This window comes from Thalassophryne amazonica, chromosome 10, assembly GCF_902500255.1.
Source record: "Thalassophryne amazonica chromosome 10, fThaAma1.1, whole genome shotgun sequence".
Classification (NCBI taxonomy): Eukaryota; Metazoa; Chordata; class Actinopteri; order Batrachoidiformes; family Batrachoididae; genus Thalassophryne; species Thalassophryne amazonica.
In genome coordinates, this window is record NC_047112.1 from 26,365,091 (window position 1) to 26,392,735 (window position 27,645).

General features: G+C 40.0%; 1 protein-coding gene across 2 annotated transcripts; it reads right to left on the minus strand.

Annotated features, from left to right (window-relative positions):
• Positions 1-3,795: 3,795 nt before the first annotated feature.
• Positions 3,796-27,645, minus strand: plin3 (perilipin 3). 2 transcript variants are annotated; one of them, XM_034179611.1, is made up of 8 exons: positions 27,505-27,645; positions 19,906-19,993; positions 19,260-19,455; positions 18,345-18,427; positions 11,908-12,139; positions 10,579-10,919; positions 4,406-4,624; positions 3,796-4,280 (listed from the first exon to the last, which is right to left on the minus strand). In XM_034179611.1, the coding sequence occupies exons 2-8, from the start codon at positions 19,975-19,977 to the stop codon at positions 4,140-4,142; spliced, it is 1,284 nt and encodes a 427-aa protein (XP_034035502.1). In that variant the 5' UTR covers positions 19,978-19,993; positions 27,505-27,645; the 3' UTR covers positions 3,796-4,139. The 2 variants fall into 2 exon arrangements, with proteins under 2 accessions (XP_034035502.1, XP_034035503.1); XM_034179612.1 differs by having other exon boundaries at positions 19,906-19,999; positions 27,505-27,632.

Below are 27,645 nucleotides of genomic sequence, written 5' to 3' on the forward strand. Positions count from 1 at the left end.
TGTTAGAACATCCTTTTACAGCTGAGTCTTGGTGAAACCACTGCAAACCACAGATGACATCCTCCTTCACGCGGGTTTGTTTTCATCCCTGTGGCAACAATGAAACTAAAGCACAAAGACTGGTTTTGACCACAGACAAACTGGGATCTTCCAAAGTGATAACGTCATGCCTTCACAATTTGGGTTCATGCCTGTCACAACACAATTTCATCATATTTTGAAAGTAGTGAGATGTAAGCAAGCAAAATTGGAAGGATTCCAAAGTCGGCGCTATTCTTTATATTTGTGGACTAAATGAGATATTATGCAAATTTTGGGGGTATGTAGTGAAAAAAATGCTGCATGATCAGAGGAAAAAAATCTGATAGATTTATTTGTGTTTATTCTGATTATACAAAATTGGTATTCTAAGCATGAAGTCAAAGGAATTGTCTGTAGACCTCCAAGACAGGATTGACTCAAGGCACAAATTTGGGGAAGGGTACAGAAACATTTCTGCAGTAAGCCATCATTATGTCATTATGGGGTGCTGTGAGTAGAATTTTGAGGAGCAAAATTAATTTACTCCATTTTGGAAAAAGGCTGTAACATAACAAAATGTGGAAAAAGTGAAGTGCTGTGAATACTTTCCAGATGCACTGCGCGCGTGCGCGCACACACACACAGTACAGTTCTAAACAATTGTCAAGCATAATACTGAAATGTGTTGCATCAGTTCATTAACAACTCATTCAATCAATCAACCAACTTTTTTTTTATATAGCGCCAGATCACAACAGACAGTTGCCCCAAGGCGCTCTATATTGTAAGGCAAGGCCATACAATAATTATGAAAAACCCCAACGGTCAAAACGACCCCCTGTGAGCAAGCACTTGGCTACAGTGGGAAGGAAAAACTCCCCTTTAACAGGAAGAAACCTCCAGCAGAACCAGGCTCAGGGAGGGGCAGTCTTCTGCTGAGACTGGTTGGGGCTGAGGGAGAGAACCAGGAAAAAGACATGCTGTGGAGCGGGGCAGAGATCGATCACTAATGATTAAATGCAGAGTGATGCATACAAAGCAAAAAGAGAAAGAAACAGTGCATCATGGGAACCCCCCCACAGTCTACGTCTAAAGCAGCATAACCAAGGGATGGTCCAGGGTCACCTGATCCAGCCCCAACTATAAGCCTTAGCAAAAAGGAAAGTTTTAAGCCTAATCTTAAAAGTAGAGAGGGTATCTGTCTCCCTGATCTGAATTGCGAGCTGGTTCCACAGGAGAGGAGCCTGAAAGCTGAAGGCTCTGCCTCCCATTCTACTCTTGCAAACCCTAGGAACTACGAGTAAGCCTGCAGTCTGAGCGCGAAGCGCTCTAATGGGGTAATATGGTACTACGAGGTCCCTAAGATAAGATGGGACCTGATTATTCAAAACCTTATAAGTAAGAAGAAGAATTTTAAATTCTATTCTAGAATTAACAGGAAGCCAATGAAGAGAGGCCAACACGGGTGAGATATGCTCTCTCCTGCTAGTCCCCGTCAGTACTCTAGCTGCAGCATTTTGAATTAACTGAAGGCTTTTTAGGGAACTTTTAGGACAACCTGATAATAATGAATTACAATAGTCCAGCCTAGAGGAAATAAATGCATGAATTAGTTTTTCAGCATCACTCTGAGACAAGACCTTTCTGATTTTAGAGATATTGCGTAAATGCAAAAAGGCAGTCCTACATATTTATTTAATATGCGCCTTGAATGACATATCCTGATAAAAAATGACTCCAAGATTTCTCACAGTATTACTAGAGGTCAGGGTAATGCCATCCAGAGTAAGGATCTGGTTAGACACCATGTTTCTAAGATTTGTGGGGCCAAGTACAATAACTTCAGTTTTATCTGAGTTTAAAAGCAGGAAATTAGAGGTCATCCATGTCTTTATGTCTGTAAGACAATCCTGCAGTTTAGCTAATTGGTGTGTGTCCTCTGGCTTCATGGATAGATAAAGCTGGGTATCATCTGCGTAACAATGAAAACTTAAGCAATACCGTCTAATAATACTGCCTAAGGGAAGCATGTATAAAGTGAATAAAATTGGTCCTAGCACAGAACCTTGTGGAACTCCATAATTAACTTTAGTCTGTGAAGAAGATTCCCCATTTACATGAACAAACTGTAATCTATTAGACAAATATGATTCAAACCACCGCAGCGCAGTGCCTTTAATACCTATGACATGCTCTAATCTCTGTAATAAAACTGTATGGTCAACAGTATCAAAAGCAGCACTGAGGTCCAACAGAACAAGCACAGAGATGAGTCCACTGTCCGAAGCCATAAGAAGATCATTTGTAACCTTCACTAATGCTGTTTCTGTACTATGATGAATTCTAAAACCTGACTGAAACTCTTCAAATAGACCATTCCTCTGCAGATGATCAGTTAGCTGTTTTACAACTACCCTCTCAAGAATCTTTGAGAGAAACGGAAGGTTGGAGATTGGCCTATAATTAGCTAAGATAGCTGGGTCAAGTGATGGCTTTTTAAGTAATGGTTTAATTACTGCCACCTTAAAAGCCTGTGGTACATAGCCAACTAACAAAGATAGATTGATCATATTTAAGATTGAAGCATTAAATAATGGTAGGGCTTCCTTGAGCAGCCTGGCAGGAATGGGGTCTAATAAACATGTTGATGGTTTGGATGAAGTAACTAATGAAAATAACTCAGACAGAACAATCGGAGAGAAAGAGTCTAACCAAATACCGGCATCACTGAGAGCAGCCAAAGATAACGATACATCTTTGGGATGGTTATGAGTAATTTTTTCTCTAATAGTCAAAATTTTGTTAGCAAAGAAAGTCATGAAGTCATTACTAGTTAAAGATAATGGAATACTCAGCTCAATAGAGCTCTGACTCTGTCAGCCTGGCTACAGTGCTGAAAAGAAACCTGGGGTTGTTCTTATTTTCTTCAATTAGTGATGAGTAAAAAGATGTCCTAGCTTTACGGAGGGCTTTTTTATAGAGCAACAAACTCTTTTTCCAGGCTAAGTGAAGATCTTCTAAATTAGTGAGACGCCATTTCCTCTCCAACTTACGGGTTATCTGCTTTAAGCTACGAGTTTGTGAGTTATACCACGGAGTCAGACACTTCTGATTTAAAGCTCTCTTTTTCAGAGGAGCTACAGCATCCAAAGTTGTCTTCAATGAGGATGTAAAACTATTGACGAGATACTCTAACTCCCTTACAGAGTTTAGGTAGCTACTCTGCTCTGTGTTGGTATATGACATTAGAGAACATAAAGAAGGAATCATATCCTTAAACCTAGTTACAGCGCTTTCTGAGAGACTTCTAGTGTAATGAAACTTATTCCCCACTGCAGGGTAGTCCATCAGGGTAAATGTAAATGTTATTAAGAAGTGATCAGACAGAAGGGAGTTTTCAGGGAATACTGTTAAGTCTTCTATTTCCATACCATAAGTCAGAACAACATCTAAGATATGATTAAAGTGGTGGGTGGACTCATTTACTTGCTGTAAATTCACCAAACCACAGATGCAAAGACAAAATTAAGTGTCCATTGTAAAAATGTTGGACTATGAGATCCCTACATTTAATTCTGACAAGACACCAGTGATCAAGGTTGGGTAGGATTACTTTGAAAGAATACCTGTGGATTACATGTATGTATGTACATACATTTGGATTACTTGTAATCTGATTACATTTCAAAGTAATCCTACCCAACCCTGCCAGTGATACACACCTGCCATAACATGTAATGTTGACACGAACTACATATTTGTCTGAGGAATGTTTTAATCTCCTTGAAAACAACAAAACTCAAAGATGTGCAGGCATAAACACTGATGTGATTAAAAAAAAATCTTCCAGGAGAATGAATAACTGCACAAGTGCATACACTGAAGCCATAGCATGTTTAGTTATAACTGAATTCCACTGACTTAAAAATGAGAAAAAAAAAAAAAAAAAACAACACTACCACATATCAGTAATCTTAACACTTAATGGTATGTCCTAAAGAAACAATTGCATGAATTTAAGATTGCTTTCATTTGTTATTCTTTGCTGGACCAGCTCAATATCTGTCCAGTCTTCTGCCATAAAGTTATTTTAACTCGTGGTGATAGAAAACAGAAGTTTAGCTCTGCGAGGCTGTCTGCTCCACTGGTGTATCATCGTTCGTACGCTCAGTGATCTGAGGGGCAAACGGTCCCACCAGCCAGTTGAGTGGCACGTTATTGAGGAGATAGTCCATGACGCCATCCACAGAGTGTCGCACCTGAGATAAGGAACACATTAGTATCCAAACAAATATCTTGCATTAGAAATTAACCTGAGTGTAGAAAATATGCACAAACAAAAATAAAAACTCCAGCACCACTGTGCTTGCAGCCAGATTTGTACCTGGGTCAGATGATGACGGCTCTTCTCCAGAAGGAGGGGTGTAATGGTGCTGGTGTTCCCCAGAGACAAGTGCAGTTCTTCAGCTGATAGTCGTGCATTGGTGAGCTGGTCCTGGATTGCACCGGGCAAACCTTGTGCGCTTGACACCACGCTGGAGCAGGCTGATCGCAGATTGTCACTCAGACCACGCACCATGGTCAGAACCCGCCATTCCAGCTCCTGTAAACAGGAGAGAAGGACAAAAACAAAACAAAAAACCCTTAATTATGAATTGTGCTATATTAAGTAACTTTAGAGAATGATGTCACAGAAACGCTAGCTTCCATTTGAGGCCTGGTTTTCTTATCACAGCCAATTCTTCTGATTATAGTATAATTCTTAGCTGATATGCATTTATGGGTTCATTAAAACATACAGCACGTAAATTAAGTACTGATCACGTCACCATTTTTGGCAGTAAGTCCACTGCTAAAAGGTCCTACAGACATGAAAGTTTCACCAATGTCTGTAAAAATCCAGGTAATCCACACATGCAAAGAAACCAAAACAAATAAGTATAGAAATCAAGTTATGTGTAATAAAAGAGAATGACACTGAGAACAATTATTGAACATGCTTACTGAAATGTAATACTTCATACAAAAGCCTTTTGTTGTCAATGACAGCTTGAAGATGCCTCCTGTATGGAGAAACTAGTCACATGCACTGCTCATCTGTGATTTTGGCCCATTCTTCCACAGTCTTGAAATCTTGAAGGTTCCATTAACCTCTTCTATGAACTCTGGTCTTTAGTCCTTGCCATAGATTTTCTATTTGATTCAAGTCCGGTGATTGGCTGGGACGTTGTAGCAGCTTTATTTCCATTTCTTTGGCTGTGTGTTTGGGGTCACTGTCTTACCGAAATGTCCACCCTGGTTTCATCTTCATCATCCTGGTCTATGACAGCAGATTTTTATCAAGAATATCTCAGTACATTTTTCCATTCATCCTTCCTTAAATTATATGTTTGCCAGTGTTGTCTGCTGAAAAACAGCCCCACACCATGATGTTCCCACGTCCAAACTTCATTGTTGGTGTGGTGTTTTTGGGGTGCTCTGCAGTGCCCTTTATGGTGTGTATCATGGCATTCACAGAGTTCAATTTTAGTGTCATTTGACCAGACTATATTCTCCCAGTATTTCTCAGGTTTGTTTAAATGTTGTACAGCAAACTTTAAAACAAGCTTCAACATGCTTTTTCTTCAGCAGTGGAGTCTTGCGTGGTGAGCATGCATACAGGCTGTGGCGGTTGAATGTATTACTTCCATTTCTGGATTATGGCCCCACAGTGCTCACTGGAACATTCAATAGTTTAGAAATCCTTCTGTAAGCAGTGCCACCAGTATGTTTTGCAACAGTAAGGTTGCAAAGATCTTGAGATCTTTACTTTTACCCATCGTGAGATGTTTCTTGTGAGACACCTTGGTAATAAGACACCTTACAGGTCATCAGTTGGGACCATTGGCAGCTCCAGAGACTTTTTTCTGCAGGTGCTATGGGGAAGCTTGGCATTTTTATGAGGATGCTATGAGCTCGTGTGTCTCTCTGCTACACCTCTGCCACATTCACAGGCATGTGTACACATAGCCACATTCTGATCTGCGACAGTCATTAATGACATACAGAACCAAAATCACACACAAACCTAGGCTACTGTTCAATATAAATATCCACAGACCTACAAATGTAGCCTATATCCTCTGGGGAAAAATGCCAACAGCAGGCAGAGGAAAAAAATATTTCACCTACCATTGATGTCTTCATAACAGCACAGTGAGTCTGTTGTTGTGATTAAGAGCAAAAGCATCAATGATTTGGTTGCTGTTCAGAGGCAGTGTTCTCTGAGGGGTAATTGCCAGGAGTGACACTCATGCATATTTGGGCAGCAAAAGCTGAACCATTTCAGCAAATTTAAACTACGAGGTCTATTAGATAATAAACCGACCCTTTTATTTTTTTTTTTTAACTATATGGATTTGAATGATGTGCGATTACACCAATCATGCTTGAACCCTCGTGCGCATGCGTGAGTTTTTTCACACGTGTCGGTGACGTCATTTCCCTGTGGTCCCGCCCTCTCGGCTGAATTCCTTTGTTTCACACGCTGCTCGAGACGGCGCGCGTTGCTTTATCAAAATTTTTTCTGGACCTGTGAGGAATATCCGAGTGGACACTATTCGAGAAATTAAGCTGGTTTTCGGTGAAAAGTTTAACGGCCGATGAGAGATTATGGGGTGTTTCTGTCGGTGTAAGGACTTCCCACGGAGCGGGACGTCGTGCAGCGCTTCCAGGCGCTGTCGTCGGCCTGTTTCGAGCTGAAAACATCCTAATTTAAAGCTTAATTCACCCAGTACGTCGTGAGAGAACAGAGAAGATTCAGAAGAGGCCGGCATGAGGACTTTATGTGGACATTCCACTGTTTAAGGACACTTTTTAATGAAAGACGTGCGCGCAAATTTGCCGAGTCGTTTCCGTGATGACTCGGCGAATCTGTGTGCGCCGCGACAGGAAAAACACCTCCGTGTTGAAAACCATTTGTAAAATTCAGGCGGCTTTTGATGGCTTTCAACAAGTGAGTAACTGAGAAACTGTTTAACAGCTTGGGCATGTTCCAACTTTCCGTTAAGGTTTCCAACGGAGGTGTTTTTCCTGTCGCGACCCCCCGCGGTCGGGTCCGGCACGACATGCGACTCTGCCCGCACGTTCTTTCATTACAAAATGTCCGTTAACAATGGAATGTCCGAATAAACTCCTCATGCCGACTTCTTCTGAAAGTTCTCTGTTCTCTGATGACTTACTGGGTCAACAGAGCCTGAAATGTGGAAGTTTTCAACTTGAAACGGCGAGACGCTGCCGCCTTGAAGCGCAGATTGCCGTCAGGCGCCGTGGGCCGTCCTTAAAGCGACACTTACAGACCAAAATCTCTCATCAGCCGTTAAATGTTTTACCGAAAACCAGCTGAATTTATCGAACAGTGTCCACTCAGTTAGTTGTGCCTTACAGTTTTGAAAAAATTTTGATCAAACAAAGCAGCAGTCTCTGAGCCATTCCTAAACAATGAAAAAAAATCGACGAGAGGGTGGGCGACTCCTCACTCAAAGACTGCCCACAGGCGAATGACGTAACCGACAGGCGTGAAAAAACTCTCGCATGCCCACGAGGGTTCAAGTATGTCTGATGTAATCACACGTGATTCAAATCCATATGGTTTTTGAAAAAAATAAGGTCGGATACTTTTCTAATAGACCTCGTACACTCACTGCAGTACGACGTAATCATTGATGCTGAAAAAGTCTTCCATGTCTTTGTCTCCTCTAGGCTTGACTACTGTAACTCCCTGCTCTTTGGGATCTCTGGAAAAAAAAAAAAACTTTCAAAGGCTCTAATACATTTAAAACAGTGCAGGTTAACTCAAAACAGTGCATGATAACTCGAAAAGTTTTGAACGGATTTTGATGAACTTTTGTAGAGTGGTTGGAAATGACAACAGGAACAAGTGATTAAATTTTAGTGGTGATCCAGATCACGATCCGGATCCAGGAATTTTTTAAATGATTCTTCACCATTGCGGGATAGGGGGAATTTTGACATTCTAATTTCTAACTCCACAAAAGCAAGGCAGAAAAGCTTGAAAAAAAATTAGGGTGTAACATAGTCAAATGTTCTATCAAACAACAAAGTTTGGTGATGATCGGATCCGGATTTGGTGATCCAGAATATGCAAAAATATAGGGACAATAGAAAATGTGTCAGTGTGAGGTGACAAATGAAGCTAGAGATGCACAACTAACACCAAATTGTAGCTGAATCTGTACTGATTCAGTAAGGTGTCATCAGATTTGATGTAGCTTCAAATTGTGCCAAGGAGGAAATCTCTTTAGGGTCAGTGACCCTGTGGCCTTGGCGGAGGTTTGCACTCTCTGAGTGCTTCTAGTTTATAGAAGCATTACATAGAGGCCGGGCATATGTACTACAACATTTTCAAGCGGTTTCATTGGATCTGTGAGAACAGAGATATTTATTGAATGGAACACTTTTTGAAAATGACAAAGAAAAAGATTGCATAGCAGAAGTTCAGTTTCAGTCGACAAGGCCTTAAAACATGGGATGAAATTAAATTCAAATAATAAATGAAGAATTATTTTCTTGGGGGTGCTATGAAAATCCAGCACCCTCTAGCGCCGCCCATGGTTGGGAATGAACTAGCTGACATTAATTTGCACTAGCAAAGGGTAGGACTGCTTTCTAATTACTGATAGATTTCAGCTGGTGTCTTGGCTTTCCATGCCTTTTTGCACCTCCCTTTCTTCAGATGTTCAACACTTTTACTTTTACTGAGAAGAATGGTGACATGTTAAATAATTATTTTACCTGCTGTAAACCTTGATATGAAAACTGTTTTGGACATTTGAAGGTGTTGTCAGAAGAATACAGTGGTATGCCCATTACCAGTTTTAGGCTCAAATCCTCAAGACCAAGGCACAAATATAAGACTGGTGAATCACACACAAGCATACACAGGCTTGAGCCTGAGCATCGAGGCACCACAACACTGGCATTCACCTCTTTAGGTACAACTCCAATTCCAATGAAGTTGGGATGTTGTGTGAAATGTAAATAAAAACAGAATACAATGATTTGCAAATCCTCTTCAACCTACATTTAATTGAATACACCACAAAGACAAGATATTTAATGTTCAAACTGATAAACTTTATTATTTTTGTGCAAATATTTGCTCATTTTGAAATGGATGCCTGCAACACGTTTCAAAAAAGCTGTGACAGTGGTATGTTTACCACTGTGTTACATCACCTTTCTTTCTAACAACACTCAATAAGCGTTTGGGAACTGAGAACAGTAATTGTGAGTGTCATGATTGGGTATAAAAGGAGCATCCCCAAAAGGCTCAGCCGATCACAAGCAAAGATGGGACCAGGATCACCCCCTTGTGAACAACTGCGTGAAAAAAATAGTCCAACAGTTTAAGAACAATGTTTCTCAACATTCAATTGCAAGGAATTTAGGGATTCCATCATCTACAGTCCATAATATAATCAGAAGAGTCAGAGAATCTGGAGAACTTTCTACATGTAAGCGGCAAGACCGAAAACCAACACTGAATGCCCGTGACCTTCGATCCCTCAGGTGGCACTGCATTATCTTACCGCGTGGGCTCAGGAACACTTCAGAAAATCATTGTCAGTTAACACAGTTCGTTGCTACATCTGCAAGTGCAAGTTAAAATTCTACCATGCAAAGCGAAAGCCATATATCAACAATGTCCAGAAACACTGCCGCCTTCTCTGGGTCTGAGCTCATTTGAAATGGACAGACACAAAGTGGAAACGTGTGCTGTGGTCTGATGAGTCCACATTTCAAATTGTTTTTGGAAATCATGGACGTTGTGTCCTCTTGTCAAAAGAGGAAAAAAGACCATCCAGATTGTTACCAGCGCAAAGTTCAAAAGCCAGCATCTGTGATGGTATGGGGGTGTGTTAGTGCCCATGGCATGGGAAACTTACACATCTGTGATGGCACCATCAAAGATGAAAGGTACATCCAGGTTTTGGAGCAACACATGCTGCCATCCAAGCAATGTCTTTTTCAGGGACGTCCCTGCTTATTTCAGCAAGACGATGCCAAGCCACATTCTGCACGTGTTACAACAGCGTGGCTTTGTAGTAAAAGAGTGCGGGTACTAGACTGGCCTACCTGCAGTCCAGACCTGTCGCCCACTGAAAATGTGTGGTGCATTATGAAGTGCAAATTACAACAACAGAGACCCCGGACTGTTTAAGAACTGAAGAAGGAAAGGTGATGCAACACTGTGGTAAACATACCACTGTCCCAGCTTTTTCTGAAACGTGTTGCAGGCATCCATTTCAAAATGAACAAATATCTGCACAAAAACAAAAATGTTATCAGTCTGAACATTAAATATAGGTTGAAGAGGATTTGCAAATCATTGTATTCTGTTTTTATTTACATTTTACACAACATCCCAACTTCACTGGAATTGGGGTTGTAGTAGTGAAAATTAAGATGGATCGCATGTAATGCACTGTCTATTGCAGTACTGCAAATGCTGTGAAATTCAGGAGAAATACTGTTTAAAAATTCTACACCCCTGACCTCACTCTCATCTTTGCTACCATCTGGATCCGTCTCAGGCTGTTGAGTTACAACCTGCTCCTGCCTCCACTTTCTCCATCTCTGCAGCAGCTGCTCTGAAGCGCTTTCTACGTGGCTGCTTGTTGTACCCAAACTGGTTTTGGCCTTCTCCAGCAAATCCAGCGTACTTGTGATCTGAGCCATTGAAGCGTAGGTAGCATCCCTAGCGTGTCGTGCACGGACCAGAGATTGCTCCAGGGCTCGCTCCTGCACCTTGGCAGAAAGTTTCCCCAGACGGACAAAGTAACTGGGACTGGTCGGTGTGGTTGTGACCTCACCTGTTGCAGGTTCAGCCACAGCAGCTGAAAGTAAAATGGCATACACACATTTTCAGTCAATCGCCATTTAATGTCTACATATAGGACATTTTGTTTTCAATATCTCAATAATGGATATTAATCCACAGAGGTAAAATGAAATCTTGTCCTAATTTACCAAATTGTATCTAAAAGAAGGACATTTTAAAACCTGTAGGAGGATTTAGCATACTGCTCATTCCTTTCTCCTGCCCCAGCTCAGTCATCTTTCCCCAGTCCCTCAATGTGAAAAAGTGTGCGTTTGTGACCCATTTGTTTTAAAAATCTGTTCAGATTATTCTGGTGGGTCTGTGGGTCTGAATAAATATAGAATCCCTGTGCGTTTGTGACCCATTTGTTTTAAAAATCTGTTCAGATTATTCTGGTGGGTCTGTGGGTCTGAATAAATATAGAATCCCTCAACTGTGATTCGTGGTATTTTGCTGCAACCAAACGATTAGCATTGCAATCACATATTTGCCATGTTGGAGAAATGACGACCCGTCTTTGCCATTACTCAGAGCACAGTTGTCAAGAAAACATATCATCACACTAGCAGGTGTCAAATCTGTGGGTGCTGGAAAATCTAGATGGTTTGCATGCCAAAATAACAGAAGGAAGGCTTGCTGGAATGTCCTGCTACCATTGGCTATGAATTGCATCAACCACTCAGGTGCATAGGTCCGGTCACTGTGGAAACATTTTCCATCCAGATCACATCCACCTGCTGTTTCACCTTAACTTCCTGTTGTGATGACTTAATATTGCATAGAGGCAGGTTTACTTTGACAGTCATTTGTGAAGTTTGTCCTGTGGCCCTGCATTGAGGATTATTGGGTAAAGCACTGGAGTTACCTAGAATTTCATTCACCATTAGCATAATTTTGATTTGGAAGTCCTTCCATCTCTACCCCAGCATTAGACAAAGTTTTCTTTAGTTTCCCTGTTATTTAATGAGCCAATTATACATTCCATATTTAGAATATCTACTGACCCAGCTCTCTCTCAGTGAGTGGTAGGTTCTGGTCAACCCAGTTCTCAGATCGGCTGAGGGCCAGGCCCACCCCACTGCTGACCATCTGTCCCACTCTGGTGCCTAGGACAGTGTTGAAGCCACCACTGACGGCTGCCTTGGTCTTCTCCATGCCACCCATCATAGCTCCCATCACTGCATCTTTGGCCCCTGTCACTGATTGGTAAACCATGCCCACCGTGTCAGACACCAGCTGAGAAAGAGGAAATCTGGTGTTATACATTTCCTGCACAACTCTGACATATTCATTTTTGCCCTTTCAGAAACAGGTGACAGGAGACTGCGTTTTTGTAGTGTCAAACTTGTCACGTACCAAATATATATATATATATATATATATATATATTTATATATATATATATTTATATATATATATATATTTATATATATATATATATATATATATATTCATTAAAAAATAGCTAGTGGCAAGAGGTCATCTCTTTTAAAGTTATTTAGCCAGTTTAACCCACTGCCAAAGTTGTGTTCTTACTCACTGCCTCTTACTCATTTCCTTGCTGATATTTTCGTACAATAATACTTGACAGTATGTACTGAGTTACAGTAAAGGCTATTTAAATAAAGTATCTTTAAGGAACACCAATAAACAAAGTCTTTAAAATTTCAGCAATTTTTGCCTTCAGCATTACAGTAAAGACTATTTAACTCAAGTATCTTTGAGGTACACAAATAAACAGTCTTGAAAATTTCAGCAATTTTTACCATCATGGTGTAAAAAGGCAAGGACAATCCAACATGTCAAGAATCGAACTACAGACCACAGTTAAACTAGCCACAGACTCCACAATGATTGAACACAAATCCACGTTATGACAGGACTGTGAGATGAGACTATAACACATCAAGTATTACATCATAATGTGTATTTGTGTGGTGTTACATCAACGGTGTTACAAGCAGAGAGATGCGTACAAGATGGGAATGTACACACAGATTAACACAAGAGCAGACAAAAATAAACATGACACATTCACCTGTGACCACAGTCCACCGTACTTCCATAAAGACTTTATGTGAGGAAGAGATGCATGTTTCTGTTGTTGAAACCCTAAATAAGAACAGCCCCCCCCCCCCCCCCCCATGCACACCCCCACCCACCACCACAAAAAGTGCACTTTTAAGGGACCTAACTTCCAAGGTGCACACATGAAGGCGTTTACTGAGTGATGGAGTGACTGTACAGAACACACACACACACACCCACCCCTTATTGCGTGTGACATAATTCACTCCTACAGTTTGATTAATTTGTGAGCATGAAATAAATACTGAAATGATTTTTGGCGTGCATGGGCCAAATCTTTGGAAAAGATGTTTGCTCTCTGAGCAAAAAAAAAAAAAAAAAAAAATCTATTCTGTGCTCAATAAATGTATTTTTCTGTGTGTCATTATCCACATAAAAACTAAATATTAATGTCTACCAGGCAGGGTGTTATTTTCTAAATTAATTTCCTATGAGTGCTTAGCAATTTAGTGCAGCACAAATGCTTACGTCTGCATAAACTAGTCAAAGTTTTGGAAATAATTCGATGTTTTGCACACGTTTTGAGGTGCAGCTCCATCCAGAGATGGGTGTGGTATCTGTTCCGGAAACCGTCCTATGCACCGGCAACATTTCATGTTCATTTTGTGAATTGTTCTGTAATTTATGTCTGTAGCATGGCCCAAGCAGAGGGTCACCCCTTTGAGTCTGGTCTGCTTGAGGTTTCTTCCTCAGAGGGAGGTTTTCCTTACCACTGTTGCTCTGGGGGTTGGTAAGGTTAGACCTTACTTGTGTGAAGCGCCTTGAGGCAACCTTATTGTGATTTGGTGCTATATAAATGAATTAAATTGAATTAAATTTAAATTGTTGCAACAGTGGAACACAGAAATCCTACGTAAAGAAAATGTGAAAATGTCAAATCTCTACGGTTGCTCGGAAAGTTGCTCTCTGAATGTGCTTTATCTCATGGAACCAGTTACATTTACAGACATCTGTGTAGTGATGGGTATCAATAAGATTTTCTTGATATCACTACAATTATCGATCCGATTCCTTATCGATTCCTCTTGTGAATTTTTTGTGTACTAAAAGTAGGCTTTACAGGTTTTCTATGTCAGAGGGTCAAAGAGCTTTTTCTTACCGTGCACCTGCTCTGTGGAACGGTCTTCCTGCGACTGTGAGGCAGAGTCCATGGACATTTTTAAGTCAAGACTTAAAGCCTATTTTTAATTCTCTTTCTTATGAATTGTTTTTATTTTTATCTGTTTTATTCTTTTACTTATGTTTTTAATTATGAATTTGAATTTTTTAATTTTTATTTATTTAAATTTTTTTATGTTGAACTGTTCTACGTTGAGGCGCCTTGAGACGGCTTTTGCTGTGATTTGGCGCTTTATAAGCCGATTAAACTGAACTGAAATTGAACAACATTTTATTGAGTCTTAAAGTAAACTAGAAGCAAACCTCCGCCAAGGCCATGGGGTCACTGACGCCATAACATCTACACGCCGTGGAATCATTAAACCTAAAAAAGTCTAACAATGATGTTTGCTCAGTAGTAAAAAAAGTTTCATCTGCTGTGACTGGATAGCATGTATCCTTAGCGCTTGGCATCACAGTTTATTGCAACTTGAACCTTTCCCAGAAGCTACTGTCATCTGAGCACTGACACTGATACAGTGGTGGGCACAGATAACCAAAAAATTAACTTCGATAACAGATAATAAGATAACTGAAAAGTTATCTTTGATAAAGATAAACCGATAACCACCCAAAAATGTATCGGAAGTTACAGATAATCGATAAATTCCGGTGTTGTCTATGGGACATTTGCAGTTACTAAACAGCTGAAATTGATTTTTAACACGATCACTTTTGAAAGCATCAAAAGCAGTAAAAGACCTAAAGAATAAGTAAGAATGTTTGACCATGCTGCCCCCTGCAGGAAGCAGCACAGACAAATCCTGAGAGCACCCACGAAATCAACTCTTTACTAATCGTAATCATTTTTCTTTCAACAGTCTGTCCCTGCTGGAAGCACTTGTTTACAACAGCGCTCCCACCACAGAGGCACACCGAGAGCAGCCATAACGCCACCTCCCTATCAATTTCAACACTCTGGTCAGGCGGAGGTCTTGAAAAATAAAGTCATACTAACTTATGGTTTTTTGAAAATACTGATAGAATAACTCCATTAATGTCAATTCTGTCATTTGTACAAAGTTAAAATATAACATATCTTTTAATGTTGAATAAGGCACTAATTCTGAGGTTTTGTAACAAACACAGACCGCAAAACATTCTGGGTAAAAGTGCTAAACAGTGATTGGTTCAGTAATCCATTATGTAAACCAACACGTTAATGTGACGTGTGTCAGTTTAAAGATAAATGTGCTTTTGTAAAATATTCCATTTTTATTTGTAAAAACAGGCATTTTTACAGAGCCCTGGAAGTGTCATCACAATTGCATGTTTTAAAACTTTTATGATGTTGTAAAATGTGCACTCAATATTAGTAAGTAAGTAAGTAAATTTATTTATATAGTGCCTTTCACAGACATAAGGCCATGTACACACGTTGTCAGGTATTTGTAAAACCGAATATCTTACCCTTTCAGTTTGGGGAAAAAACTTCATCCACACTACATCGTTTAAAAAAAAAAAAAAAAAAAAAATCCATCCACATCAAACCGTATAAATGTGTTGCAATTAGTCTGCCAAACCTGTGGGTGGCGGTACTGATTAAAATTCTATCCAATCAGGAGCCTTATTCTCTTGTCGTCACTTCCACAAAAACTAAAAACATGGCGCTAACCTCGTTCGTGTGGACCGATAAGGAGTCGGAATTACTTCTAACCGTAGTTTTAGAAAACAAAGTTAACAAATATATGCACACAAAAAGCGCCTGGACAATGGACAATACCAACACTTTGAGAGCAGCCATGTACCCAGATGTTTAATACTGCCATGAACACTCCTGGCCAGTAGATGGCAGTAGCGGCCTTGAAAAAATGTCAAACAAAATTCCAGATAATCTGTGTCTGCTACATTTAAGATGCGTGGAATTTAACAGACGCAAATACACTAACGTCTATAAACCCAGAGAATATATTCACGAGAGTTTTAGGCACTAGAGTTTAATGCTGTTATCTGTGGACCCTGAACAGTGTGTCTGAAATGCATTTGTCCTGTCGTGAACATCTGAGATGACCTATATCTGATATTTTCACTTTATAAACTTCAGACATGACAATAATTTTAAATAACTTGTCTAAAATGAGTGGTTAAAATTTGAACCATAAGTTAAACATGTATGCCTCTGGATGACTTGGTGACACTGCGATTATATTAGTATGGTGTTAAAGGAAATTACTTTTTTTTTTTGGTCACCAGTTCTCCTTTGCTTACAGACGATACAGTGGTTTCTGTTTGCAGAGGGTAGAACAACATGCCTATTAGGAAACTTTTAACAGGTAGGTCTCAACAGCTTTAACAGTTTTAAAAATGTTTTTCACTGTTCAGCTTAGTTTTAGTACGTTATTGGTGTAAAAGTTATCGGACGGTAATTCATCGGAAGATAATTAGTCCGATGATGGTTTTTAAATTTATCTAAAAAGATAATCCGATAATGAAAACATTATCTTCGATAATTATCTGTTATCGGATTATCGGAAGTGTGCCCACCACTGCACTGATATTGCATGTGCTTATAGACAAAAAAACAAATAAGAGACAAAATTCAATTTATTATTCAACTAAACTGCAAATATATGAATTTTTTAACATTTATGAAACACTTCTCTAAACAAGGCCATAGGGTCACTGACCCTAAAGAGATTCCCTCCTTGGCACAGTGATCTATTTCTTTTTGTCTCTTTCTCTAAAATTGTATATAATAATCATTACATTATTAATACATAAACAAAAATAAATTTAAGAAATATTACAATTTGAAAACAAATGCACCCGAATGTGATGACAGCTGCAACTGCTTAATGGTAACTTTTAACATTGAAAATGCCATAGACATGCTAACACGTTAGCATCGGGATCCAGATCGTGATCCGGATCACCACTAAAATTTAATCACTTGTTTCTCTTGTCATTTCCAACCGCTCCACAAAATTTCAACAAAAATAAATTTAAGAAATATTACAATTTGAAAACAAACGCACCCGAACGTGATGACAGCTGCAATTGCTTAATGCTAACTTTTAACATTGAAAATGCCATAGACATGCTAACGCATTAGCATCGGGATCCGGATCACCACTAAAATTTAATCACTTGTTCCTCTTGTCATTTCCAACCACTCCACAAAATTTCATCAAAATCCGTTCAAAACTTTTTGAGTTATCCTGCTGACAGACAGACAAACAAACGCGACCGAAAACATACCCTTGCCAAAAAATAGTACTGATAAGTATATAAAAAGTAAACTAGAAGTATACTTGAAACATACTTGCATATACTACTTTTTGGTAAGGGTAACCTCCTTGGCGGAGGTAATAAATATGAAATTGGTCACTGGATCCATAAACTTTGGACATAATAAACTCTACATGGTGGATCCTTGATCTCCATAAATAGGAATAAACAAAATCTGTAGTTTTTGTCAAAAGCATTTCCTTTCAGACATTACTGGCATGAATGTCTTTCCATACATTTGAGCTGAGCTGCACGTCAGGATGTAATTCATAAAGAATGCAGCACGTTTCATTTCGAGAGGAAAACAAATGTTTTCGTCGATTGTAGTTTCTTGTCTGTATTACAACGTTTGTAAGAGGTGTCATTTTATTTAAAGCGGCAATTTGTTTTGAAGTTTTTAATTCCGCCCGGACTCTGCCTCGGCAGAGAGCCACGCAGCATTTGGAGCTATGCCAACAGAAAGGAAGACGATTCTCGTTTCTTGACTGCAACAAGACAAGAGTCCCAGTTAGTGACTTTAATACACATAAAAGTGACTCACGATATTTTAATGGCTTTGAGAGGGGTTAAGAAGCAGACTTGCCGCTTCTGAAGAGCAGCAAATCAAAGAACCAACGAGCTAGTGGATCAAAGCATTGCTTCAATGGTTCACGCTTCAAAGTGGAATCGCGCTGCAGAAACGGTTGATTACAGAGCCGCTGCAGGGTTTGTAATCAACGTAGAGGAATGATCATTCTCCCGACAAACACCCTCAAAAATAACCGTCACTCTGAAGGACCGATAAGGGAATCATTAAGCAAAAAGGCTATTGATATTGGTGGATCGAATCATTTCTTAATACTCGAAAAGAACCGGTTCTCGATACCCAACCCTACATCTGTGCCACCAGAATGTTATATGGACATTTTTTCCCCATGTAGGTTTATAAATGAATGAAACATTAATGTAACACTAGTTTAAGCCTGACCTTGTCTGCTGGTTGGTGAAGAATGGGCAACTTTTCTTCCATTTTATCCAGTCCTTTCATGGCATAATCATTTACTGCAGCAACTGAAAGCAAGTGCACAACAGCAACACAAGATAAGAATCATCATACTGCCAATGCCAATATCCAGATAAAACTAAAGCTCTGTGATCACTCTGCAATAACAGTTGCTTGCATGTTTTATATGAATGGCAATACATTTTTGTGACTAAACACCTGATTTAGCAAAAACCTCTGTATATGTAACTGACAAATATGATATATTAAATAAATCTGCCCAAATATCTCCGCTTAACAGCATTGGATTGGAATTATTCCTTCATGCACATCTTCATATGGCGTGCTTCGTATGTATGTTGTTTCTTTGAAATCCACCTGTTTTCAGAGGAATCGTGCCTATAATCTCATGGAGAGAGGAAAAAAGGATGGATAGAAGATTCCTATATGTAGCCCCCTTATGCCAGAATAGTTCCTTGAATGTATTATATATACGTAAGTGGCAGCAAATCTTTTGTGACAAAATACCTGAGTTAATAAAATGGCCAACCTCTGTACATGTAACTGACAAATATGATGTATTAAATAAATGAAGTGAAATATCATCCCTTGATGGTGGCTGCAATGGGGATGGGAGATGTTGGAAAAAACAAACAAACAAAAAAAAAAAACTGTTCAACACATAGTACAAGAAACAAAAAGGTTCTACAATTCAAATATATTCATATACATATATACTGTAGTACTGCAGCATGGGGAATAAACTACAAAGACCTGACATCAGATCACTTCCCAACAGTAATGTGCAACAACCTTACTCAATACTTTCACATTTCAATGATGTGAATGTGTGCACTCATTGCCTTTTAATTATGTCAGACTTTGGGGAAAAAGACATACGTTGTGGCTCTAGAAAGTCAAGAATCGGCTTGGAACTGGTGGTGGCTGCTGCACCGAGGGTTCGCACTCCACTCTCTGCTGCATCCATTACCCCTTTCAGCATCGGTACACTTTCTTTGGTGCTAGTGTATGCGTGTGACACCGCCTCACAAGTTGAACTGACCAGGGGCAAATGGGTCACTCGTGAAACAACATTCTGGAGTGGGGGGAGAGAAAGATTATTGCCCTTTGTAGAAATTCAAAGCAGAGGAAAAACGAGCACTCACAGGGACCAGGAGTGGAGGTGCACGGCTCAAAAACCAAGTCAATATAAAAATAAAGCCAGCAACACTTAAGTGTCCTTCTTAATACTCGTAAAGGTTTTAATGACTCACAGCAAGGCAACAGGATCAGGAGCACAGACACGTTTCGACTAGGTCTTCCTCAGTGTGTGGAGACCTAGTCGAAACGTGTCTGTGCTCCTGATCCTGTTGCCTTGCCGTGAGTCATTTAAACCTTTATTAAGAAGGACACTTGAGTGTTGCTGGCTTTACCTTTGTAGAAATTCACCAAAACTATACAATGCAAGGTAACAGTTTATTTTCTACTGTATCAGAAATACTGTACTCAAAATTTCTAACTGGTATTCTTTTGGGTCACAGCTCACCTCCTGGTCTTCAGCAGTTGGTTCTGCTGCGGCAGCTGCAGTATTCTCAATTTTCTCATTGTCTGCCATCATGAGTACTGGATTCAATCTGTTACTATAGAAAGGCATTAACATTTAATGTCACATTACATGATTATTCAGGATGAATTACTCCTATATCTCCAATAGTCTTTATATTAATGGCATATATCACCATCCTGCAGAGCAGAGTGTGTGTGTGTGTGTGTGATGCTTTATTACAGGCTATAAACAGAAATACAGCTCAGGCATGTTTAATTTATTTGACACCAGTATGATGCAATAAGGATGAAACCACATTAAAAAAAAAAAAAAAAATGCTGCAGTCTGGCTCCCAACTCAAGGCTAGTACACCATGTCAAAGTGGGAAATCAAAAACATGAAATGATGGATCTGGATGCCCCCACCCCCATTTAGATTTGCAAGACGACACTGAAGCACCCTGAAATCATAAAGTTGTGATAGTCATAGAGGCTGCACAAATTTGAAGGGGGGGTGGGGTGGGTGGAGAGCACACCAAAGTTTTGTTTTAAAAGGTGCAAGATTGTGTACGGAGCCCGACTAGGGACATGGTGGTTAATATTTTTTGGCACAGATTATTGCGTTCCCTCGCAATAACCTAATATCATATTAAAGCTCATGCCTATCAGAGCACACAGTGAGTGGAATCAGGTGGGGGGAGACTGAATGCATATGCGCGCGCGCGCACACACACACAGCAACAGGATTCACGAGAGATGAGGGAGTAAGTTGCTACACCTTGCACAGCTGTAAGACTGCATATGAAATATAGTTTATTTATAAAACAGTGATAGTAAGTAGCAACACCTGTTAGTGTGGCTTATGAACGTTTGTTTTCTTGTGTTTTTTTTACCGTCCCCTCGTGAATCCTGTTGCTGTCAGCTGTGTGTGTGTGCACGCGCGCTCATATGCGTTCAGTCACCCCCCAAACCTGATTCCACTCACTGTGTGCTCTGATAGGCCATGAGCTTTAATGTGATATTAGGTTATTGCAAGGGAATGCAATAATCTGGGCAAAATAAATAAATAAAATGAAATAAAAAAAATCACCATGGGCTCCATAACTGTGTTATTTATTCTAACAGAATAATAAATAAAAAAATATTTTGAAAATATTTTGATGATAAACATTTTATTGAAAATATCTTAATGAATGGCAGTCTAATAAATAAATGGAATTAGTTTCACCCCCTTTGGCGATACTTTTTTTTTGGGGGGGGGGGGGGGGGAGCACATATAATCCTCTCCAATCTTTTACACAGTGTTGTCAACACCACCAGCATTCAAGGAGGAGTGGAGCGTTATATTCACCACAGCTACAAGTCAAGGATTTTAAAATGCCAGCCATAATAACCCAACAAGTTTTCTTGCTTAACATCCCAAATTCTTGTGTATACCTGACCATGTGTCTAATGTAGCACAGTAAGAATCCGTGTTGTTGACAGTTGTGGAACAACTCTCTTCTACTTAAAAGTAACAGCAGACAAAAGCAGCCCATGTCCTGAAACAGCTGGGTTTTTGTTTTAATAGAATACATCACCTCAATGTCTACGGGGCTTGGGGGTGGGGGACAAACAAAAAAAATTATTTTTGGCAACATTAGCACTCACTGCAGGACTTAGCCACAGCTGAAACACCCACTCCCATGTGGTTTGCCTACCAGTGATGAAAGTGGGCCATGGGGGGGGGGGGGGGGAGACTTGAAATTTTGGCAATCTGATTGGTTAATCATGTGAGATTTCAGACAATAAAATATTGAGTAGACGGTGGCAAAATATTCAACCGTTTCACATTTGATGTATTATGCCGCACCCTGACTGATTTGCTACGCAGATGTCATTCGACTGTTTCACATTTGATATATAACTCTGCTCCTTGACCGCGTTGCTGCACAGGTGTCAACAATGGCGCTGTCAGCTGAGAGCGACAGAAACTAGTACTAGGCCGAAATGCATGGATTTAATGGATTTAACTGGACTGAGTGATGGATTTAACTCAATGCAGGTGACGAGATGGAGAAATCTGTGGATCTGCTCACAGAATTTCCAGCTTCATGGTAAGCTTTGACGAGCCACACCCTTTCACAACGATTCGCCAACCGAATTACTTACAGAAAAAAAACGTGCAAACTATGGAATTGCATTAGAACGGAAATAACCCTGTTGTGTCTGATGATTTGCAGACGTTCATGCTGGATTTTATGGTCGGAAAATGAGTTTTACCGGTGACGTGTTAGCGGAGCCAGTAAAACAGATATTTGCGACCGAAATCCAGCATGAACATTCGCAAATCAGACACAACAGGGTTATTCCCTAATTAAACCTTCAATAAAGACTTTCATAAAACCCAAGAATTTTTCAATGCCAATACTTAAAAAAAAAAAATGTAGCATAACAGTAAACAGATTTTACCTAAAAGTCAGCTGTCCTCCATTTATAGTACAAACGACCACACCTAGAACCCGCAGTTCCCCATGGTTCAACATCCTCTAAATCTTAACTGAATGAGGTACATAGATGCTATCCCAAGTTAATTTATTCAAAATAACTGAGTGAAGGACTTTGAAATTACATGGGAGGAACTATGATACAGGACAACAGCACAAGTAAAGGAAACAAGGGCATGAACTGGAAAAAACTGGGCCGGGCCTTCTCCTTATGGGTTCTGTAAGACTGCAGAAAGAAACTGCAGCTGCATCCAGGAACACTGCTAATGAGTGCATTACAAACTTGACCTGATGTGTCAGACAGGAAAGTCAATAAAGGACATGAACTCTGTTATCATACAGCTGCATAGCTCTATCTCTGCTGCAAGGGGTGGCCCACCAGCTGTAACCTGTGTATCAGCAGCAAATGCTCAACCAGATGTGAACAAACATCTACATGGCAGGAGGCTCAATAGTGAGAAAAACAGGGGCCTTGTGAAAGCTGGCAGCACATCAGCACTGCTTTACAAAACAAAATAATAAAAATTTATGCTCCTGGTTAAAACTAACAACATTTGTACTCATGATGTAATATTATCATGCATCCATTTCAATTACTGCATTCAACATTTATATCTGGACCCCTCTGCTCTCACCATTTGTTTGGTTTTGAAGCTACATGTAGCTTGAAATAAGCTTGTTTGTCAGCTTCTTTCAGTTTCAAATGTCCATGTCTAGTTGCCATTAAGGTCACTGGTACTTTTTGGTAACTTTTGTTGAATTTACACAATCACTTTCACAGACAGTTTTCTTTACACAAGACAGTGGTGGATTCATACATATTTCGAAGTCAGTAAATGTGTCTTGGAGTTGATGCTTAGGTTTTCTAAAGCCTCTTTCACACTGGCGTATTCATAGAGCTACGTATTGTGGCGTATCGTCTACGCTGAGTCGAGCACCTCTATGTCAAGTTTTTTCTCCCTACGCAGCAGTATGCTGAGGGCTATGCACGTAGGACAGAGGAAATTAAGCATGTTTAATTTTCTTTGGCGTAGAGCGCTGGACACAGTTTTAACCCTCTGGGGTCTGAGAGCATTTTTTGGACAGTTCACTCGCCTGGCATAAATTATTATTGCTGTTAACAGCTCTCCCTGCATCCCACAACCAAGTTTTATGTCTCTTTTTTCAGGACAACCTGTGCTTTCAGAATATATATGCTTTTGTTGTGTTTTATAAGTTTAATAAAGGTTTACAATCAAAAATAGGCAAGGAAAAAAATAAAGCGAAAAATAATTTTCCACACACATTTATTCAAAACACACAGCAAACTATAATAAACAACTGTTTTGGCACTTTATAGAGGTAATTTGAGGTCTTGTGTTAAAGACTGTACAACAAAAAGGTTCAAACAATAAACACAAATGCACATTTTGAACAATATATACAAAATGGTCTATGCGTTTTGTTGTCCATTGATATGGTAAACAGTGCTTTACGCAGAGAAAGCAACAGAGTTATCCAGTAACATTCACATGCAAACTAGTGGAGCAATCCTGATAGTTACACACTCTGTTTGAGCACGTGACATTGTCATCAGAGGCTCTCCGTGTGCTCCTGCTTTCACTGATCGCTGTGCGTAATGGCGCAGGGCACACTGCGTATGTACTAATAGTAGTTACTCATTGGAGCACCCAGGGGGCTATTCAAACGGGCCAACTAGTAACATATCACTCCTGAAAACGATCTTTGGCTTTTCACGTGAGGTAAATCTGCCCTACAATTGGATTTTGGAAAACCATGTGACGGTGAACCAATTCCGACTGGACACTCACATTGCGCACGTCATCACACAGCTTCTAGGGGTACAAAGATGGCCCATGGCTGTCTCGAAAGTCTGCGGAGTTAACTTTTCAGCAAAAAAAAAAAAAAAAAAGCAAGTTTCTATCTCATATAATTCAAAAGTTATTTATAATTTAGTAAAGTTGGTCTTAGCCATTGTATACGAAGGCGTCGGCCCCAGAGGGTTAAGCAGGTCTGCGCAGCACAGCGTTACTCCATGCAAGTCTGTGCAACACGGCACTCCTGTACACAACCAAAAACTGAGTGCTGCATCCAGAGGAATCAGCTGGAGAACATGAGAACAGGATCACACAACCCACAGCGTCTGTGTGTGCTCACAGCTGATGTAACTGATGGACGTGTGTGTGCTCAGAACAGGGAATCGAACTTCAACTCAGAAATCCAGAAACGGTCGGTCGGTCTCTCTCTCTGATCAAACAATAAGCGCTGTGACTTTAAAGCAAAAGCCTCGTCGCTACATGTCGGTGCGATCATCAGATGTCCTGATCAAATCAGCGGACCTGATCGGAGCAGCCAGAGCTTTAAAAGTTTAGAGTCACAGCCCTTCATTCACAGTAGCTTTTACCACAGCCAGACTCAGCAGCATCTGTTCACAATGAAAATGATCCACAAGACAAAAAAAAAAAAAAAAAATTATATATATATATAATAATAATAATAATGTTAAACGACTGTTTCTGACGTGCACCACACCATGCAGTAGAGAACAGAGCACACTTCCACAGAGGCAGAAAATAGCAGCTTTGGCTACATATGTGGCAATAATTCAACTGTAAAAACCTCATGATACAGTCCACTATTTTCCAAGCGCAATGATGTGTTCTGCACAGCCGGCAGGAATGAACTGGTTTGAAATAGCGGCAATGTACATGCGACTGTGTGCACACATTAAAAAGCGAACACATGCACACGGAAAAAGGCTGAGTACGTGTGCATTTCGGGCGTATTTAAATGAAACAACTCCGCAATACGCAGCTCTACGAATATGCCAATGTGAAAGGGGCTTAAAACCTAGCTCTTACAGGTTCTCAACATGATAAATAAAAACATATTGGGCTGTCTCCCAATCCCGGATAAGAGGTTGAAGATGAGTGAGTGAGTGAGTGTAGACTGGCACTCACTATTGCCTGACAAAGTTTGATCTGGGTCTGATCTGATGTCGCAGACTGAACGCCCCCGCCCCCCCCCAAAAAAAATCGGTCCCCCTGCCTTCACTGCGCATGTGTCATTTCTGAGCGTCAGCAGTGATTCACCGATTACCACTTTGTTTCTTATCTCAGTGACAGATATCTGCAGTTTTTGTACAACAATCATTTCCACATAAATTAAGCATTATTTCATAATAAAAGACGGGGGAAGCAATCAGAGTGCCACAGCAGCATGTCTGAGTCTGACGTGCTGCTGCTGCGCCTGCATCATTTCAGAGAGTCAGTGGACTGACATGAGAATGATTTAAGAGGTTTGATGTTGTTATCTGATGGTTAATAATCACATTATTCCCTTTGATCACTTTGGGTGTAAAGAGTAAGACTCAGACGTGCTGCTGTGGTCCAAAATGACACATGCGCAGTGAAGGCAGGGCGGACCAATTTGGGGGGGGGGGGCTTATTTAGTGTACATTTTGCATTATATCTCAATCTAAAGTGCCTCAATCACTCTCATTTGTGACAATGAGGCGCAGACTGACACTCTCAATGAATAAACTAAGTCTGATCCACATCTCATCTGTGTTGCGGATTTAGCAGATATTTGATTTTAACATTGGAAAGCTCTTTTGATCTATATTTTGTATTATATTTTAGCTTATGAAAAGCCACTTCTAACAGGACTTTGATCTTGAACATTTTTTCCAGCGTAAAAATTTGTGGAATTGGAAACTAGCAATGATATTGACGTAGGATTGAGTTCTATGAACGTAGTGCTCTAGCTGATGTTCTGTGACGTGGTGTGTGTCGCACACCACGTCACATAGGGGAGGTGATGGACTAGTGGTTAAGGTGTTGGGCTTGAGACAAATCCCCGCCTGACTGGAAAATCACTAAGGGCCCTTGGGCAAGGTCTTTAATCCCCTATTGCTCCCGGTGTGTAGTGAGCGCCTTGTATGGCAGCACCCTGACATCGGGGTGAATGTGAGGCATAATTGTAAAGCGCTTTGAGCGTCTGATGCAGATGGAAAAGCGCTATATAAATGCAGTCCATTTACACACACACACACACACACACACACTTCAATTAACAAAACTCACAATTCATCATTACACCCCTCTGCTGTAGGTTATATTTTTTTGCATTGTCTGTTTGCAAGAGTTTTCTCAAACTGTAATACTTTGTCTGATTGACGCACGTTCTTCACAATTGCTAGTTTTGTCTTAATGTGGACGTGTTGTGTCCTCTTTTGGCCACCATACTTCATGGTTCCATTATGACCAAACCATTTCATTGAGCAACAATTGTTTTTTTATATATATATATATATATTTATGAGATCTCCACTTGCTTTATTGTGAAGCAAAGTCTGACATTATGTACCCAGATAACACTTTAGAGATAAACCCATCATAATTTGCAGTGATACTATGAGGTAAAAGGGAGACAACATGTTATTGTGCAACAACAGATATTCACATTATGCAACACAACCTTAAAATGTGAAATGCTCATTTGACTGGCAAGTCATTTCAACTGACTAGCTTCTTCTTATTGTGTCATAAGACCACATACAGAAAAACATTATATTCTGCTCTGAGCAAAAATCAATGTTCGATCTATGATTTTTAATGGGAAAAACTGGAACATCTCCAGCAGCAACTGAATTATGTGGTGCCAAGTCAGGGATCAACGTCACAAATGAAAGGCCAGAGGTTAAAGGGATTCAAAGGTTAGAACTGCACAAGAAAAACTAGTATGAACGAAAGCGCACACGGCAAGGGACACGTTTAAAAAGGCAATAGTCGCATTTATAGCATTACTGGTTTGACTCACTTTGCACTCTATGGTCTGAAGCAGAATGAAAACCACACACTATTTCCAGACTTTTTATAAACGAGTAACGGGATTATAATCGCAGCCTGGCACGATGGTTGATAAACTTTACTTCAGATAAGAAATACGAACTACAAACTTTTAACATACATGGGCTATTTTAACACGTTATCAAAAGTTTTGTCGTTTAGAATGCGAAGCAGGAAGAGCCTTAGCTTGACAGCTAGCCTGTGAAAGTTTCAATGTGAAACCATCATTTTTTTTTTCTTCCTTGTTTTTTTTAAACCACTGACCTCAGTGTGTTGCTGCTGTCTTTCTGCGACCTGGAACAAGCTGCTCAACGCCTCCAACAACTCTGTCGTGAGGACGGAACCGCTTCCACTTTGGGCAAGAAGGCGGAGAGTGAACTTTGAACTTTGAACCAGTTAAATCAA

What these genes read in the sequence shown, in the direction of transcription:
- plin3 (XM_034179611.1), bottom strand. Translation starts at nt 19,977, where the DNA reads ATGATGGCAGACAATGAGAAAATTGAGAATACTGCAGCTGCCGCAGCA. An exon ending in TTCACCAACCAGCAGACAAG is followed by an intron (nt 12,140 to 18,344) that starts GTCAGGCTTAAA and finishes CCTCTTTCTCAG; the next exon opens with CTGGTGTCTGACACGGTGGG. An exon ending in ACTCACTGAGAGAGAGCTGG is followed by an intron (nt 10,920 to 11,907) that starts GTCAGTAGATAT and finishes TTTTACTTTCAG; the next exon opens with CTGCTGTGGCTGAACCTGCA.